The sequence below is a fragment of the Martes martes genome, assembly GCF_963455335.1.
Source record: "Martes martes genome assembly, chromosome: 10".
Classification (NCBI taxonomy): Eukaryota; Metazoa; Chordata; class Mammalia; order Carnivora; family Mustelidae; genus Martes; species Martes martes.
This window is the reverse complement of record NC_137898.1, coordinates 48,574,013-48,591,080: the sequence shown is the minus strand read 5'-3', so window position 1 is coordinate 48,591,080 and position 17,068 is coordinate 48,574,013. Positions and strand designations below refer to the sequence as shown.

The 17,068-nt window shown below is 46.2% G+C and overlaps 1 protein-coding gene across 1 annotated transcript in view; it reads left to right on the top strand.

The window, feature by feature from the left end:
* MICAL2 (microtubule associated monooxygenase, calponin and LIM domain containing 2) overlaps positions 1-6,847 on the top strand; it is a 208,423-nt gene extending 201,576 nt beyond the window's left edge. Inside the window, exons 36-37 of the mRNA XM_080814900.1 lie at positions 2,631-2,704; positions 5,997-6,847. Of these exons, the coding sequence (XP_080671026.1) occupies positions 2,631-2,704; positions 5,997-6,181 (259 nt within the window). The 3' untranslated portion in view covers positions 6,182-6,847. The remainder of the gene's footprint in view (positions 1-2,630; positions 2,705-5,996) is intronic.
* Positions 6,848-17,068: the final 10,221 nt, after the last annotated feature.

Sequence of the window (17,068 nt, the reverse complement as noted above, 5' to 3'; positions counted from 1 at the left end):
TTTTCGATCACTGTTTTTTAAGTTGATACACATGCTGAGACTCTGAGCAACACCTGTCCTTGTCCACCTGACTGCAAAGCCCTTTTTACACAGCCCTACCATCTGCCTCTGGACCAGATCTGAATCACAACGTTCATTCAACAAAAGTATATCCAACACATCCTCTGTGTCAGGAACTGTGCTGGGTACAGTGGAAAGAAGAATGAGCGGGCCACAGTCCCTATCTTCTAGGATCTCGTGGTTCAGGGGAGACAGACATGCAAACACATAGCACACCAGCAATAAGAAAACATGGCGAGAGCTCCGTGGAGGTTTGTGGTAGGAGCAGCCTTGTCTGTGCGTAGGTCCTCCCTGTGACAATCAGGAAGGCAGTGGCTCCTGCTCCCAGTGCTCAGTACCTGGCTTCCCTAGTTAGCACGCGGCCAGAGGGAACCTTCTTCTCCAAGAGAGGCTGGAGGGAAGAACTCAGGCATAGGAACTAGATGAAAGCGGGCAGGAGCTCTGTTAAAGGATGGGTTTTAGTTTAGAGAAAGAGCTGGTGGAACAGGGACAAACATCCTAGACAAGTGACTTTAGTGCTTTGGGAAAGCAGATGCCAAGACAGGACTAGAAGCACAAGAGTTGGGGTACCTGGGTGGCTCAGTTGGCTAAGAGGCCAGCTCTTGATTTCGGCTCAGGTCATGATCTCAGGGTCCTGGGATCGAAATCTCTGTCGGGCTCTGTCCTCAGTGGGGAGTCTGCTTGGGATTCTCTCTCTCCCTCTGCCTCTCCCCACTGCTCGCTCTTTCTCTAAATAAATAAATCTTAAAAAAAAAAAAAAAAAGAAGAAGTGAAAGAGACATAGTGGGATAAAGGAGAATGGAAGGGGGAACAAGAGGGAAGTCACAGACCCTCTGTGGTCCTGACACCAGTGAAGGGAGTGGGGAGGAAAGAGAACTGGGCAGAGGAAACTCCAAACTGTGGTGCAGCACTGAGAACGTCTCAGCCCGGCCAAAGACAGTACAGGAGCAAAGATGCCGTCAGAGGAGTCCAGCCCTAGGACTGCCCGCTGTGCTCTGTCATTGGCAGGATGCTGTCTGGACACAGCGTGGCCTTAGCACCACACTGAGTAGATTGTACCTCAGCAGTCAGCTCTCTGCACTCGGCCCAGAAAGTTCTCTCCTGAAGGAAGCCTTGAGTGGTACATTTCCACGAGCGACCAGAGAGGACCTAAGAGAAGTTCAGGGTCAATAACAAAAGGCAGAATTTTTTTTTTTTTAGATTTTATTTATTTATTTGACAGAGATCACAAGTAGGCAGAGGGAGAGAGGAAGGGAAGCAGGCTTTCCACTCAGCAGAAAGCCCGATGCGGGGGTTCGATTCCAGAACCCTGGGATCATGACCGGAGTCGAAGGCAGAGGCTTTAACCCACTAAGCCACCCAGGTGCCCCCCAAAGGCAGAATATTTTAAACATGGCAGGGATCTTGGCCCAAGTAGCAGGAGAAGTCACAGAAATAGGGCAGCAACGGCAGGGCGCGGCAAAATGACCCCCAACTCTGTGGCAGCTCCATGCACACGGCGAGAGGGGCGGGAAGGGAAGGCCGGGCGCCGTCCAACAGAGGGCCCTAGTCCCAGCCCTTCCGCACTTGGGTGTCTCTGTAGCAGTGAGCCTCTCTCACCTCAGCCTCTCTCTTCTCTCTCAAGGCTCTCTCCTCTGGGTTTCTGTGATGCTGCTTCGCTTGTTTTGATTGCTTTTCAGAGCTCAGATGGCTTCCTTCCTGGCTACATCTCTTGTTTGGCTTCTCAGTGTAGGCATTTCCAAGCTCCTGTCTTCAAACTTTCCTTTCTCTGTAGTCTTCCTTTTAGGGATCACAGGGTTTCAACCACCGTCTCTGACCCCCGCAACATCTGTGTGTGGTCCTGATTTCTCCTACATGCTCCCGAGTTGGGTTTCCGAAGGGGGAGCCTCCGCATTACACACGGCCTGGCATGTGGGCCCCTTGCCCACACGTCGGGTAGCCCCAGGCATTGAAAGGTCAAGGAGTGCCTAACTGACCTTCACCAAGAACGAACTTCACTCCTTGACTCTGCTGTTTCTATTGGCGGAAGCATGGAGACCCCAGCCTGATGACTCCAAAAGCATCACAGACTCTTCTTTGCACGTCTCCTACCACCGGCCGGACAGCTGTGCGGAGGTTGTGGCTTTGCCTGAACAAAATGGCTCACTCCTGTCTCCTCCTCCTGGTTTTGTCGTTTACCACAATCTGAGATCTGGGAGCTGTTAGAGGCAATACTCGAAGTCATGTTGCCCCTAAAAGAGAAAAGAGTTTCAGATTGTCATTGCTTCTCCCCTGGATTATTTTCTTAATGATCCGTCCCCAGACGGTGGCCTGAGTGGCCTTCCAGATGCCCCCTGGGATCACATCCCAACCTTCAGATGCTCCTTTGTCTCCGGCCTTCAACGGAACCCAGCAGCCCTTCTCAGCTCCTTGAGCCCCAGACCCTTCCATTTAGAGATAGTCCAAGACCCCTGTTTTAATTAAAAAAAAAAAAAAAAAGAATATAGTAACTGTAGTCAGTGAGCTTGCTCACTGAGTGTTTTAGGCAGATCTTCAGTATTTACAAGGTGTGAACATTTTCTTACCGCCAGGGCCCAAGAATTAGAATTGGAAGATCATCAAAGCAGACTGGAACAGAAATTAAGACAGAAAATGCTCAAGGAGGGTGAGTACAGCGATATGTGTTTGGGCCCCTGTGAAGGATATTTTTCCCTGGAAAGGCACTTGCACAGAGCACGCCCCAAATCCCAACGCAGGGCACTCTTCCCACCTTGTGTGAGCAGCCCGGAGGCGGAGGGAGAGGCTGGAGAAGGGGCAGCCCACCGGCTGCCCAGCAAGACGCTCTGGCTGGCTTCGTTCACCTGGCCTATGAGGGTAGCATTGGACTCCGTCACACCAGCTAAGAGAATAAAATCGTTCATTCACTCCCCCCCTCTATTCAGTTTAGAAATATTTGCTGAGAGTCTAGTGTGGGCCTGGTGCATGAAGAAGAGCTCCCTTGCCCTGGGGTCTGAAGAAGCCAACGTGCAGACAGGGGATTGTCATACACCGAGATGAGGGCCAGGACACAGGTGCCTGAGGAAGGAGGGCCTCGTTCTGCGGGGCACTAGACGTGGTACCAGAAATAGCCTTCCCCCCGTGGGCCAGGCCAGGGTACATGTAAGAAAATGATCTCCACCACGAAGGAGGGAGAGTGGAAATAAATTCAGTTGACATGCTGTCTTGATTATGTGTTCATTGGCTCTAGCACGCCAGGTGTATTCACTGTTTGTGCCTTAGACCTATGTCTGAAAGGACAAGTTCAATGATTTCTTTATACCTCATGGCCCAAACATGGCACCTCCCTATGGGGTTGCCTGGTACAGGGCAAGCACCTAGTAAATATTGGATATTAGTAAATATTAGTCATCATCATGGTTATTTTTACTTAGGCATTTTATCCCCATTTTACAGTTTAGAAACGAAATGTCAGCATGCTTGGCATGCGCGAGGTAAGTGGTAAGGGGGCTAAGGTTCCGGAACAAACCACCACAGACTCAGGGGTGCCTGCTCTTTCCTACGTAGTAGTGATCTGTGGACTTTCTTCATAGCAAAAAATTCTTTTTCTAGCAAAATCCTTACAGGGCTGCACTCACTATACAAAATAGATAAAATTGGTATACGTCATTTGTATTTGTCAGATGGACTCATGAGTCCACTGATGAGAAGCCGACATTGAGAGAGAGAAGTTTTTTTCTGCGTTGATTATCAAATAAGGACCAACACTGGGATATACCTAGATGAACAAAATGTACAACATAATATCTGATTTATACATTTAATAAAAATTTCAATTTGCTCCATTTCAGGGTGGCAAAATAAATACCACCAATAGACCCCATGAGCCACCTTTGAATTTTCTTTTTTTTATTTATTTTTTTAAAAGATTTTATTTATTTATTTGTCAGAGAGAGAGAGAGAGCAAGAGAGCGAGCACAGGCAGGCAGAGCGGCAGGCAGAGGCAGAGGGAGAAGCAGGCTCCCTGCTGAGCAAGGAGCCCGATGTGGGACTCGATCCCAGGATGCTGGGATCATGACCTGAGCCGAAGCAGCAGCTTAACCAACTGAGCCACCCAGGCATCTCTTTTTAAAAAAGTTTTTTGTGAAGAGCGAGGATCGTACATCTCTTCACTCCTCTCTGGTATACCCCCCCCCAAAAAAAAGCTTCTTCATTTTGACTATACCTGAGCTCATCTTCCATAAAAGCTTTATCCCCCTAGTTAGCAAAAAAGAAAAGAAAAGAAAAGAAAAGAAAAGAAAAGAAATGTATCCCTTTCTAGTAAACTCAGACCAATGGAATAATTTAGACAGTCCGTGTAGGAAGAGCTCAGTCTCTTTGGGATGAAAATGCTCAGACTTGGAGATGGCAACCTCTTCCTTCTGTTCTTCTCCCTGAAGCCAGGAAAGCCTGAGGCAGGTTTGTCTGAATTTGAGGCATTAGCTATCTGTACTGGTTGCTTTGACTGGCTGAGCCCCCACACAGCTGTCCAGTCATTGGGCTGCCATTCTCTCTACTGGCATCTGCAGCTAAGGAGTGTGGCTGGCATCCACCCTAGCCTGGGCCCTCCTCGGTGTGCCTGGAGCCTGATGGCGTTCCCTGGCACCTCCTCCATTCAGCTTGGCCACACGTCTCCACTGTGGGACCATATCACTCCTCAACATGGGGAAGCCCTCTTGGGTGCCTATTGAACAGCTACCTTTGATGGCTCCGGGGCTGGTGGGCACTTCTGGGTCCCACCTAGGCCATACACAGCAGATGGAGAGCTGGAAAGCCAGACTCAGACCCTTCTCTGCCCAACCACAATGTACTGCCCCATGTTCCACATGAGGCGCCCTTCCAGCCGACTTCTTCCCAGAATTCCATCCAAGGGGCAGGGTAAGAATCCGTTGGCCCCCCGTGTTCCCAGCAAATGGTATGACATTTCTTGGCCCAGAATAGAGAGGCTGGAGCACTGGGCTCTCATCCTCTGCTTCTCTTCTCTCTCCCATAAAACATGAGGTGGAAAGGGAATGATGCTTCTCCATCTCCCTTTGGTCATGTATACCTTCTTCCGGACCCTGTCCTCAGAACTAATCCTATTGCGAGAAACAGAGGCCCTTGGCTGCTCCAGGATCCGGCTCACTGCCTATCCCCAGTTTGCTGACGGGAAGGGGCGAAGGTATTTAGTATAATGTCCTCTCCCACGGCAGTAGTCTGGATGACAAGACTTCCGTCTGCCTTGACATCTCTTTGGACCGTGGGAAAGCCATTACTACCTGTTTCTTACTCTTTCCTTTCCTTTTGCAGCCATCTCATGTCCCCCAGGCAACTGGAGGCATCAGGCCAATTAGGAAGAGGCTCTTGTACTCTGAAGGCAAAAGGGAAAACATAGTCACAGGCTGGAGACACAGTCCCATTGGCCAACCGGAGTCTTGCTTTGGTTCTGCTTGGTCTCCACTCAAAGGCTGCAATTTGTCATGAACTACACATGAAGAAAAGGATTCTCCGCATTAAATTGTAGCCACTGATGCAGATGGTTTACTCAGAACTTTGCACGTAGATTTCTATGCTGCAGTTCAGACATGTTTAGGGAAAACAGCCTTTTTGTTGCTTGGCTGGTTTCTTTTTTGCAGGGGAGGGGAGGCTGGAGGACTAGGTCGGGCTTGGCGGATACTCTTTCCCTCAGAAAGGATTTCCCCCTGTTGCTTTATCTGTAGTCCCAGGATGAAAACTGAGCGGACTGCGGCACAGAACACCCTCCTTGCGAATCTGTGGCTTCAAGAACAGTTCCCTGGTGTTAAATTCATTTCCTTGTTTTCTCCGTGGAAATTAAAAGGCAGAAACAAGTCCAAAACAATCAAGAAACGTCCACGCCAAGAGCTCTCTCCCTGGACCAAATGTTACCTGAGGTCTCACGCTTTTCCTTTTTTGTTTTTTAGAGAGCCAGAAAGATGAGAATGATCTGAGCGAGGAGCGAGAACTATTCAGCGAGATGATGCAAGTGATTGAACAAAGGGACAGACTCGTGGACTCCTTAGAGGAGCAGCGCATAAAAGAAAAGGCTGAAGACCAGCACTTTGAAAGCTTCATATTCTCCAGGGGCTGTCAGCTGAGCAGGACGTGAGCAGCCCCCAGGGGCGCCCCCTGGATGCTGGCTGAGGGCGGATGGGGCCAGGAACACCCCACACACTCACAATTCCTGTAGCAGGATCTGGGGTACCTGGAACTTAAGTGATGCCCTATTGCCATCTTTTCTTAAACATTAAAATTCTCCCATCTGGAGTACAGCTGCCCGAGAACCTTCCAGAGATTCTAATGAAGAATATACAAAGACTGTTAGGAGATTGGCAGTCCCTCTGGCAGGTCTCACATTGGAGGTGCCTTGGCAGATGACCAGCATTGTTTTCCTGAGAAAGGGACAAGGAGATCGACTTTCCTGCTGCCTTTAGCATTTATCTTCCCAATTCATTGAGTTACACATCTCCAGGTTTTTAAGAAGCTGCCTTTTCATTAATATATCCATATTTGCCTTTTTTTTTTTTTCCATGGATGACCGGTTTCCAAATGTCAGAAAGAAGCAGCCGCAGTTTAAAGATTAGGTTAATATTTAAATTGTGTTTCCAGAGAAAAAAGGAGAAACCTTGAGATTACTGGTTACATAAAGCAAATAACTCATATAGCAGGTGTTAATTCAATCCTGGATTTAATTTACCAGTTGTATTTGTAAGCCTTAGTATAATATACATAAGCAATGGGAGTTGAAGACAACATTTGAGCCTTAATTTTGTTTAAAAAAAAAAAGAACAAAACAGAAAAAAAAAGAAAAGAGAAAAGGAAAGAAAACTCTACCCCTGGAACATAGTGAAAAGCGTTTCTAGAAGATGAATCGTTTTCCAGTGCTTTTCTTATATGGCTATTGGTGATGGCAAAAGGGAAACTCATTTGTTGATAAAGTGTCATTGAGGCGGGTGCTGCTACCGAAAACACACCCACTAGAGATTCAAGGTGAGGATGCTTCCCAAAGGCGGTCTTCTCGGGTCCAAAGACAAGCACCTCCAACACTCTCTCCAGGGATCCCCTCGGAACTCCACCGGACATGGACGAAATCACTTCCGACTTCCCCCGGGGAGCTGAGTGCCGTGACCCCATTTACCAAATGCAGGGACCAAATCCCAGACGGGGTCGTGGATTTTTTAAATGACATTTTCAATGTGAAAAGAAAGCCAAGAGATGGAGTTTTGTGCACTGACGAGGGATTCCTGGGCCCTTCCGATGGGTATGCAAACCATGTTTTACATCGTGATCTGTTGCCAGAAATTATTTGATTGTTTTCCCTCAATGGGATTCTTTGAAGATTCAGTCTGTCACTGACAAGAGACGGACTGAGGAACTCTTTGTTATGTGTTTGGCCTCTCTCATTTCTGCAAGTGTGTAAATGGGTCACTGAACAGAAGGTGCTTTGCGACAGTTGACTCTGACCAGAGACCTAGCTCTCCTCAATGTAAGTTGACCGTGAACCACTTCTGTCTGAGATGCTGTCCATGCATGCCAATCTGGCCAGCCGACAAGCCGGAAATTAGAAATGTAACTGGGTTTCCCAAGCCCGCCCACACTTGGGGAGGTGTTAAATGGAAACTTCCCATGGCATACCCAATTCCAAAGGTTGCAATTCTCTTTTCCTATCTTCTTTCCTTCCTTCCTCTTCCTTTTTCCTTTCTTCAAAAAAAGAATCAGATCTTCTAGTGCATGAATTCTTCTATGAGGGAATATGTGCAGGCATCGAGCTATCAAAACTGTGCCATTTATGGCTATTTATTCTTATTTATTTATATATTTGGTGGAAATTGCTAATAGGATTTCCTCCTATTTCTGGTTTTCCTGTGTTATGCTACGGGCACTAAGATATTGGTATATAAGCTATTTAACAGACCAATAACCCAGTTGTTGGGGACAGTGAGTTGTAGAGTATTAAAGATTTATAGAGGTAGTTAAAATAATATTTTCAGTCATGAGGTATTGAAAGGTAAGACTATGGATACTCAGGAATTTTAATTCATTTAAAGAAGAGAGATATAGAACTTCGGTTTTTATTCTAGAATGTTTAGAAATATCCAAACCCAATCTTTTCTGTCAGTTACATGAAAGTGTGCTATCATTTCACAGAGGCTGCTCACATGTATAGTGTCTGGGTTGTTGTTATAAAAAGAATTAATTGCCACTTGTTTTAATTTGTTCTATTTTCATCTAAAAGAAAGGTTCTCTGAAGAGGGCCAAGAAAGAAGGTGTTTCTTGGCCCTAGTCTTCTGTTAATAGACGAGGGAAGCAATTTGTTCACTTTCTCTTCCGCAGACTGTTCTGTAGTTTAAAGCTGAGTCTTATCTGGCCAAGTTGGAACATAAACCTCATATGTAACAGCCTTCTACTTACGACGGCTTTCAGCTTGGTGGTACATAACAGTTTCAACGAACACTTCCAAAAGGACATAAATAATGTGGCTGTTGAATTATTTTCAATCGTTCTGTTCCTTATTCACAAATAAAGAATGTTGTAAGACCCTCAAAATGTAAAATACTGTATATTTTAAAGATGGGTTTTTTTTTTTAACGTAATATGAGTAGGAAGGATTATGATGAAAACAACTTCTTCTGTCCCATAAAAGAGCACTCGTGATCAAAGCTGGACAACGTAGGACTCTGGATGAGACATAAAGCCCCAGCCTCGGGTCATGTGTTAGAGACAGTCTCGCACAGCTTCTAAGTTAAACTAAAGGGCTCACAATTGTTGCAAGGTAAGGATTTAACATAAGAGGGACCAAGAGGACAGTTCTTAAGCTTGCTCTCTCATTCGTTGGTTGATCTATGTGTTTAACAAACATTCTCTGATTGCCTGTGGGGTCGTGCAGCCCCGAGCAGACACTGGCATGAGGGAAGAATATTCGTCCTCCACTCTACCCACAAATAAATGCAAAGATAAACAAGTACCACTCCCAAATAAATACAAAGATAACTATTTTTATTATAAGCATCAGCCTAGTCTACTCACATTTGTCTCAAGCATAAGGACTTTAAACCCCAACAACCGCAGCACTCCTTTGACAATAAAAATAAGTTCATTTCTACAACTGTGAAAAGTAGTATCAGCTTGTACCATTTCCTTTAAACCTGGACTTGGGCAGTGTCAGGCTGCTTGGAATCAATCAATGCTGAGATGCAGCATGTTAATTGCAACCAAGAAAGGAAGTGGCAGGTGTTTCCAACTCTGATGAGCTGCAATGAAATTGATGTTTTCTGCATTCTGGAGGCAGATGACAATTCAGCAATGTCTGTCTTCCCAGGAAGCAGATTTACGGGCTTTTCCTTCCAAACTGAAAATGGCAGTAAGTCCCACCCAGGTGGCTGATCAGAGAAGTGCCTCAGCAGGGCAGAGGTGGCAGGGGACAGCTGGGGCTGCCACATGAACAGAGAGAGTGGCAGTCATTGGACGTGGAGAGCTCGAATGGAGTTTACTGTAATAGGAAGGTTCACATACGGGGGAGCGGGTACTATCTCACCTACTGTTTATCTTCTAACCTCACTGCTGAGTAGCTTGTAAAAGATTAATTTGCTCCAAGCATTGGAAACTATTCATGTGGACTGAAAAGTGTTACATGTACGCTGCTATAAATACTGAAATGAACCAAAAATAAATGGTTTTCTGTTAAAGGAATCACAACGTTTTCATGTGGGCTTGGTCTGGCACTTCTGAGGGCAGCATCCATTCCATTTCTTTCTTCGCAGTGAAAGGACTGGGGCAAAGCTTTGATTTCACAAGGACGGGGCAAAGCTTTGATTTCATGTGGGCATCTGTGAATTAACAGCTGGATGCTTTATTCCCACTGGGGCACCTGCAAGGACTTACCTGGCCAGCGGATCGGACTGCAATGGGAAGAGGATTGAATTGCCTCGGGTCTGTTGTTCCAGCAAAGAAAGTGACCCTCAGAGCTGGGGAGGGGGAGATAAGGAGCCAATCCTGGTTCCACCTCCCCGTTCCTCTTACCTTCTCACCTGGCCTGGCCTGATTTTGTATTACATTCGCTCAGCAGCAATGCTCCCGCCTGCACCGAACTGGCCTCTTTCTTCGATGCATACTTTCAAGACCGAGTTTATTTGTTTCCGTTCTTAATCCCAGTGCATGCAAATTTTCATGAAATGTGGCAGCACGATCCACCAGAATTGCCACATCAGGTTAACCAAGTGGCCAGTCCCCAGCATTTCACACTGAGTTTCCCCATTGTTGAAAAGCTTTGTCTGCTGATGGAATATTTGCCATGATCTACCTTTTCCCATTGAATATTAACAAAAAGTAAACGTAACTGCAGATAAGAGCGCCTATTTTGCAAGCGCTAACATTTCAGCAGCAGGGGAAGCAGCAGCTAAGGCCAGACACTTTTGATGGCACTTTACAAATGTTCTTGTGCTCGTGCTGGGGCTCATCTGCCCTCCTCTGGCTCTCAGAGCCACAGACTCTCAACCTTTAGCTGGCCCGTTCCCTGCAACTCACCAGCCCTCAGCTTTCTGGGCATGCGTGGAAGTGTCATGCTCACTCCCTCTCCCAGCTTGTTTCTGGAAAAATGAAAAGCCCAACCAATGCTGCCGGGGCTCCCCTGAGGAGCCCTGAGACCCTGATCGTGGTGCTGGGTACCATGAATTCAGCTCACCTCACCTGCCAGGTGCTGTAGTAAGCTCTGTGAGTGCATTATTCCATTTAATCTTGGAAGCAAAATCCTTCAGATAGAGCATTCTGGGGATAAGACTGAGCCACAGAGGCTCAGTTGACCTGGTCGTCCAGGTACGAAGGAGTGAAACCAGGGCTAGACCCAGATGTCGGCCTCCAGAACCTGGGCCCTTGACCACCAGGCTGTACAGCCTTACCCTGTGTCCTCACCCAGAACTGCACCTGCTGTTTACCTGCTCCTTCCCTTCCTTTCCTAGATTGGTTCCCATTGTCACTCTCCCCCAGCAGCTCACTGCCCAGCTCTGCTCAGGGGAAACTGGGCATGGAAGCCCAAGTCACCTGTTTGGCATGCTTTGTGTTTCCTTCCATCCTGCATCTAGCTATACTCTAACATGAGAACAATCTTCTAGAACAGGTAAGTTACCTAACCTCCACCACCCCTCGCAAAAATCTTTCAATAAGCATGATACTCTAGGAAGGTGCATCTTGTTTATCCCAGGTTACCAAACGCCCCTGACACACTGCCATGGACCTCGAGGGCACCTTTTGGCCCCAGATAGAGAAGCATGGCACGACACCATCAAATCCCAGGTTCCAAGGGTTGGGAAGCAAGAACACAGGGCTGAAGGGCTGGGAGAAGGTGAGGACAGATGGAGTGTCTTGGGGACCAGCTGGTTTTTGTAGGCCCTTAGATCATTCAGATAGAGAGGAGCAGGACAGAAGTCACCAGAAAACAGCACTCACGGTCCTGGGTGAAAGGGAACCAAATAACCTGTTATTGGGGCAGTAGGTTGGAATACATCTGAATTTAGTTCCTTTCCCATCCCCAGAATAATTGAAAATGTTCCCATAAGAGTGTGGGAGAAATGCATGTGTGTTTATGTATAGTAGTCCCAACACCATAAGTGTGTGATCGGAAAAGATAGCTCAAGAAAAACCCAACAAGGGTGATCATTCCAGACACGGTACCTGGAGCTAAGAGTCTCTACTGCAGGGCTCAAGTTCCAGTGCTGCCTTTGCACTGGACACCTCGATTATGTCTGGATGTCTTCATCTGTGAAATGGAGCTGACCCAGCCTCCCTTCCTCCCTGCCTCCCTCCCAGGTTCCTTGCGAGAGTCTGTCTGCTGTACTTAGGCTCCAGTTTTAAAATGGGATTGGCCCATTTTAAAATATGGCCATTTTAAAATATGGCCAGAATATGCCTTTGTCATTGGAATGGCCATGGTGAATCCTGAACTTTTCTAATCCCAACAGCAGAAGCAGAAAATGACATCTCAAACCTCAGCAGAACAGGGAAGAATGGGGGGCAGTTCCCGCGAGAGGAGGTAGAAGTTGTAAGCTAGGCCAGGGACCGCACTTCCCAGAGCATCGCCACCTCCCTTTTGGGACTCTGTGTCTCCGAGCTGGGCTCTGCTGACCTCTTTGGCCAACGGTTTCTCAAGTATACCCTGAAAACACCATCTGGCCGTGGTGACTGGCTTCCAGCTCATGGCTAGATGTAATATTTCTCACCTTCCTCCCTACAAGGAAACATCCCAAGCGAAGATGGGAGTGGAGACTTGTTCCTCCAGGCCACAGGAGTCTGGAGGCAGGTGTGGGAGGAAGGTGGATTATAACCGATTACAACCGTGACAACCGTGACCTTGCTCCTCCAATCACACCTGCATGGGAAAGGGTAGGGGAGACTCGGGAGTAATATTTGTGGCCTGTGGCACAGACCACACCCAAACAGAATCACTGGGACTCCAGGAATTCCTGTCTAGCTGTGTCTGAAGTATCTGATCACTGCTTTCTCGGCTTAAAAGCTCTGCCCCTTTTGCGGTTCTTCTAGAGTGTTCTCCAGTCCTCTGTTAGACCACGGAAGCAGCAGCCACTGATTTTAGAGCTCTGGCTGTGCATGTAGTTGGCCCTCGGTTACCATGCTCAGGTGATGAATCCCCCACTAATGTCTACAGTTCATTACTGGACTCTTAAAGGATAGATAAGCAGGTCACCTGTCTCAAAGATCTTGGGACACATTCTGCCATGGCTGGATCACCGGCCATTTGAATGGCATCGTCCTGTGTGATCCTTGACAACACCCCACCCTCAGTTCCCCTGTCACAAACCAAGGCCTCGGTCCTTCAACTTTCCCTGCCCTGAGGACTTTCCTCACTCCGCCGCCCCCACCCTGCCATCTAGCTGCCTTAGCCCGTGCAAGCAGCGCTCGTGAAGGACGTGCTCGCGGGCAGCCTGGCCTTCAGAGGCCACTGCTAGTACCCCAGAGTTCCCAAGAGGCACACTCCCTTAACAGTTCTTACTTAAGTGTCCCACTCCAGAGCCACTTTGTCTCTCACACATTCTTTTCATCCGGAGAGCTCTCTTCGCTTTCAGTGATCAAAGACATCCCCAGGAGGCTCTGGCTGGCTTCTCTTCACCACCAGCACCCCTGCCCCGCACCCCCCCCACTGCAACCAGCCCCCACCGCTTTGATGTGGTCAGACAACTCTGACGATTAATTAAGATCCAGACCCTTTGTAGAACCCTCTTCATGATCTAAGGGACCTTTGTCCCTTAGATGTGTATTATTTTGGTAGGCAGCGATAACAAAGAACCACAAGCTGGGTGGCTTAACATAATAGAAATGTAATCTCTTACAGTTCTCAAGGCTAAAAGTCCAAAATGAAGGTGTGTTCCCTGCAATGCTTCCTTCTAAGCCTCCCCAAGCATCCCTTGGCTTATGGAAGCATAATCTCAGTGGCTGTCTGTCTTCTGTGTGTCTTCACGTCATCTTTCTTCTGTGCATGTTTGTGCTCAAACTTTCCTCTGTCCAAGGACATTGGTTTTACTGGGTGGGGAGCCCATTCTCATCCAGTTTGCCTGACATCCTATTTTAACAGAACTAAGGGCATCTGCAATGACTCCGTTGCCAAATAAGGTCACATTTTGAGGTTCTGGGGTTAGGGTTTCAATATGTTTTTAGGGGACAAAACTCAACCCATAACAGATGGTATTCATGTTTGGGAAATGCACAACCTTCCCCAGTGAAAACCTCTTCCAGTTTGACTTGAGCTTAATTTGAGATGCTTGTGTTACCTCTATATTCTGGGCTTTTAATCTATACAACAACAACAACAAGTAACACAGCAAAAGAAAAAGGAAACAGAATGCATAAGACAAGCTGCTTAAATATGACAGGTACAGATCACAAATACGATTTATGAAATCTGTCTGAATGGAGCAGACTCCAATTTCCTCTCCATTGTTTACCAGTAATAGTTACTCTTTCACTATTCTTTCATGATTACCCTACAGGCTGCAACACAATTGTTGATTTATCAAAGTCCAATATAAATTGTTACCTTTACTCCTTCCCAGATAGTGCCAGGACCTTGGAACTCTAACACCATTTATTCACTTCCCAATTGAAATGATTTCGCTTCTGTGTATGTTAATTTGATTTCTATGTTTTTAAACCCTATAAGACATTATAATTATTTTATTTAGTTAATATCCTTTTGAATTTGTTTTTTTTTTTTATTTGTGCTTTCTTCCCCCCTGTGTCACCAGGCTTCCATCTGGAATGATTTTCTTTATGTCATACACTTTATTTCGGTTTGAGTCCGCTATTGACAATTTTTCTCAGTTGTGCTTTTTAATGTAAACGCCTTTATTTTCTCTTTGTCTACCAAAGGACAGCCTTTTCAAGTCCCAAATTAAAGCAAGCACGGGGAGGTTCCCGGGAGTCCCTGGTTTGGTGACCTCTGGACATTTGTCTGCTTATCCTTGTGAGCTTGGCACCTGCACTGCTCAACCTCCCAGCTTCCCAGCTGTCTCTTCTCAAACTGGTTGAAAGCAGTCCCAAGCGATGGGCTCACCTCTCTGGGGTCCCTCCTTCTCTGAGAGTGTGGCCCTGTAAGCGTTATTAGCTTTCCAATGCTCTCAAGAAGATTCACTTTACACTCAGTGTCCGTCTTTTCCAGTTCTCAGTGGGAGGCTTGGCCCATGTTATGTAGTCTGATGACATGAGAAACTGAATACCCCCTCCCCATCTATGTGTCAGGATTCCTGGAAGCTGTCACATAACACATTTGGTTGCATCCCCTTTAGTCATGCAACTGCACCTAGCTGGAAGATACAGTCTTTATTCTGAGGAACCACAGTCCAGCTGAAAATTGTGGTTTCTATAGATATTTGGGTGAAGAGATTCTAAAGGCTATGGTATTAATCTCTCAGTTATTGGCTATGCGATCTGAAGCAAGTTATTTAAACTCTTTGAGTTTTAAGTTACTCACCTGTAAAGTGGAGGTAATGATATCATTTATGGGTCTCCGATGAAATGTAATAATCAACACTTCATTGAGCTAACACTTGTTATCTGCTAGGCACTGAGCAATGTAGTTTATTTACACTCTCTTGATCCTCCCAACCTTGTGAGGCAAGGGCTCATTTTTTTACATTACGATGAGAAACCTGAGGCACAGGATGTGACGTCACTTGCACAAAATGGCACAGATACTTGACTGCAGAATGGCAGTTAAAACCCCCAACCTTCACCATTACCTGCTCCTGCCTTGTAAATTACACTCCCCACCCACCATGGGAATCACTGAGGGAAGATGAAAGAACCAGGATGGGAACAATGCTGGGTGGGTGAGAGCAGCACATGTTCCACTAGAAACTCCTAAGGGAAGGTCTGGGGACAGAAGAGATCTAGTTTAAGACCAATGGAATTTTGAGTGATGTGGGCCACCCCAGGGAGTTGGAGAAGGAGACCATGGAGATGAAAGGGACCCTAAAGGGCAGGCGGTGCCATCATTGTATATTGAAGAACCATATACATATAGAAAATTATTGAAATTATTAAGTGCACGCTCCATGAATTTCCAAAGTGAATACACCCATGCAGCCTGCCCCCAGATCAAGAAAAAGAACACTACCAGTCCATAGCCTCCCCTCATGCCTTCCCACCCACACTGCCCCGTTGTGGTCACCACCCCTCCCAAGGCTCATCATTATCCTGACTTGTAACATCAGAGATTAGTCTGTTTTTGAACTTTATACGAACAGAATTGATTAAACGAATAGAATTATCTTTTTGGTGCATCTGATCCTTTTTCACTCAATATTGTGAGCTCCATTTCTGCTGCTCCTTGTGGTTGCAAATTGATCATTATCCTTGCTGTGTAATACTCCATGGTGCGACTATCACAATTTATTTACGGATTCAACTCTTTATAGGCATTCGGATGGTGCTGCCATGAACTTTCTAGAAGATGTATCAGAGTGTGCAAATGTACTCATTCTTCTTGGGTATAACCTAGATTGAAATTGTGGATCATCAGGGGTGTGTTACATTTTTAGCTTTAATAAGTACTGCCCTCACTTTCCCAGCGACAGAAATGGAAGTAGAGAAAAGACAGCCATTCATCCAGGGTCACCCAGCCACTGAGCCAGGACTGGAGCCTGGGTTTGTGCTCTCCCAGGGCAGGATGTCTAGTCTAGATTTCAAGGAGAGACTGACCTAGAGATTCAGTAGAGTCTTACAGCAACACACATTTCATTTTTGAGCTGCTCTTATCGTTAACCCTTGGATAAGACGAGACCAATGACCAGGCACGAGAGGGGCAGCTCATCAGTGGGGCCATTATTACAGATACCAATATACAGTAAGGGGGCTGGTGCAGGGTCTTCTATGCATCTTATCAAAAAACAGCATGAGGTGTGTGTCCTTGGTTAAGCACCTTTTAGATTCGACCCAGCCAGACCCTGGGTAAGATGTCTTCTCGTGTATTAATTCATTTAATCTTCTGGGCAGAAACTAGATCATATCCATAAGGACTATAAACACATACTATCAGAAAAGAGTGTCTGAACTCTGTAAGCACACTGGAGCAGTTGGAACAGTGCTTTCCAAATGATCTATGGCCAAGGACCAATCCAACCCAGACCAATATTTTTGGAAAATACAATAAAAAAAGAATTACCAGAAAAATAAAATGAAAAGATATTCCAAATAGCAGCTTTCAATTTTTATTATACTAAACAAATATAGAATTGCATGGCTAAATTCCTATAAAAGTTTCTAAACACTCAATTTCTGTATTTCTATCATTGAGGACCAATAACCGTTTGCAGATCAATACTGGTTTTCAGACTACACTGAGGGGCACTGATTTATATCTCACTGCTCATACCCCAATGGGAATCTCTCTTTCAAGAGAGATTGATAATTATCTTACAGGCAGGAAGGTTTGTCAACAAGACATCTGCAAAATATGTAGACCCTGGAAACCATTCACACCCATACTGTTTCT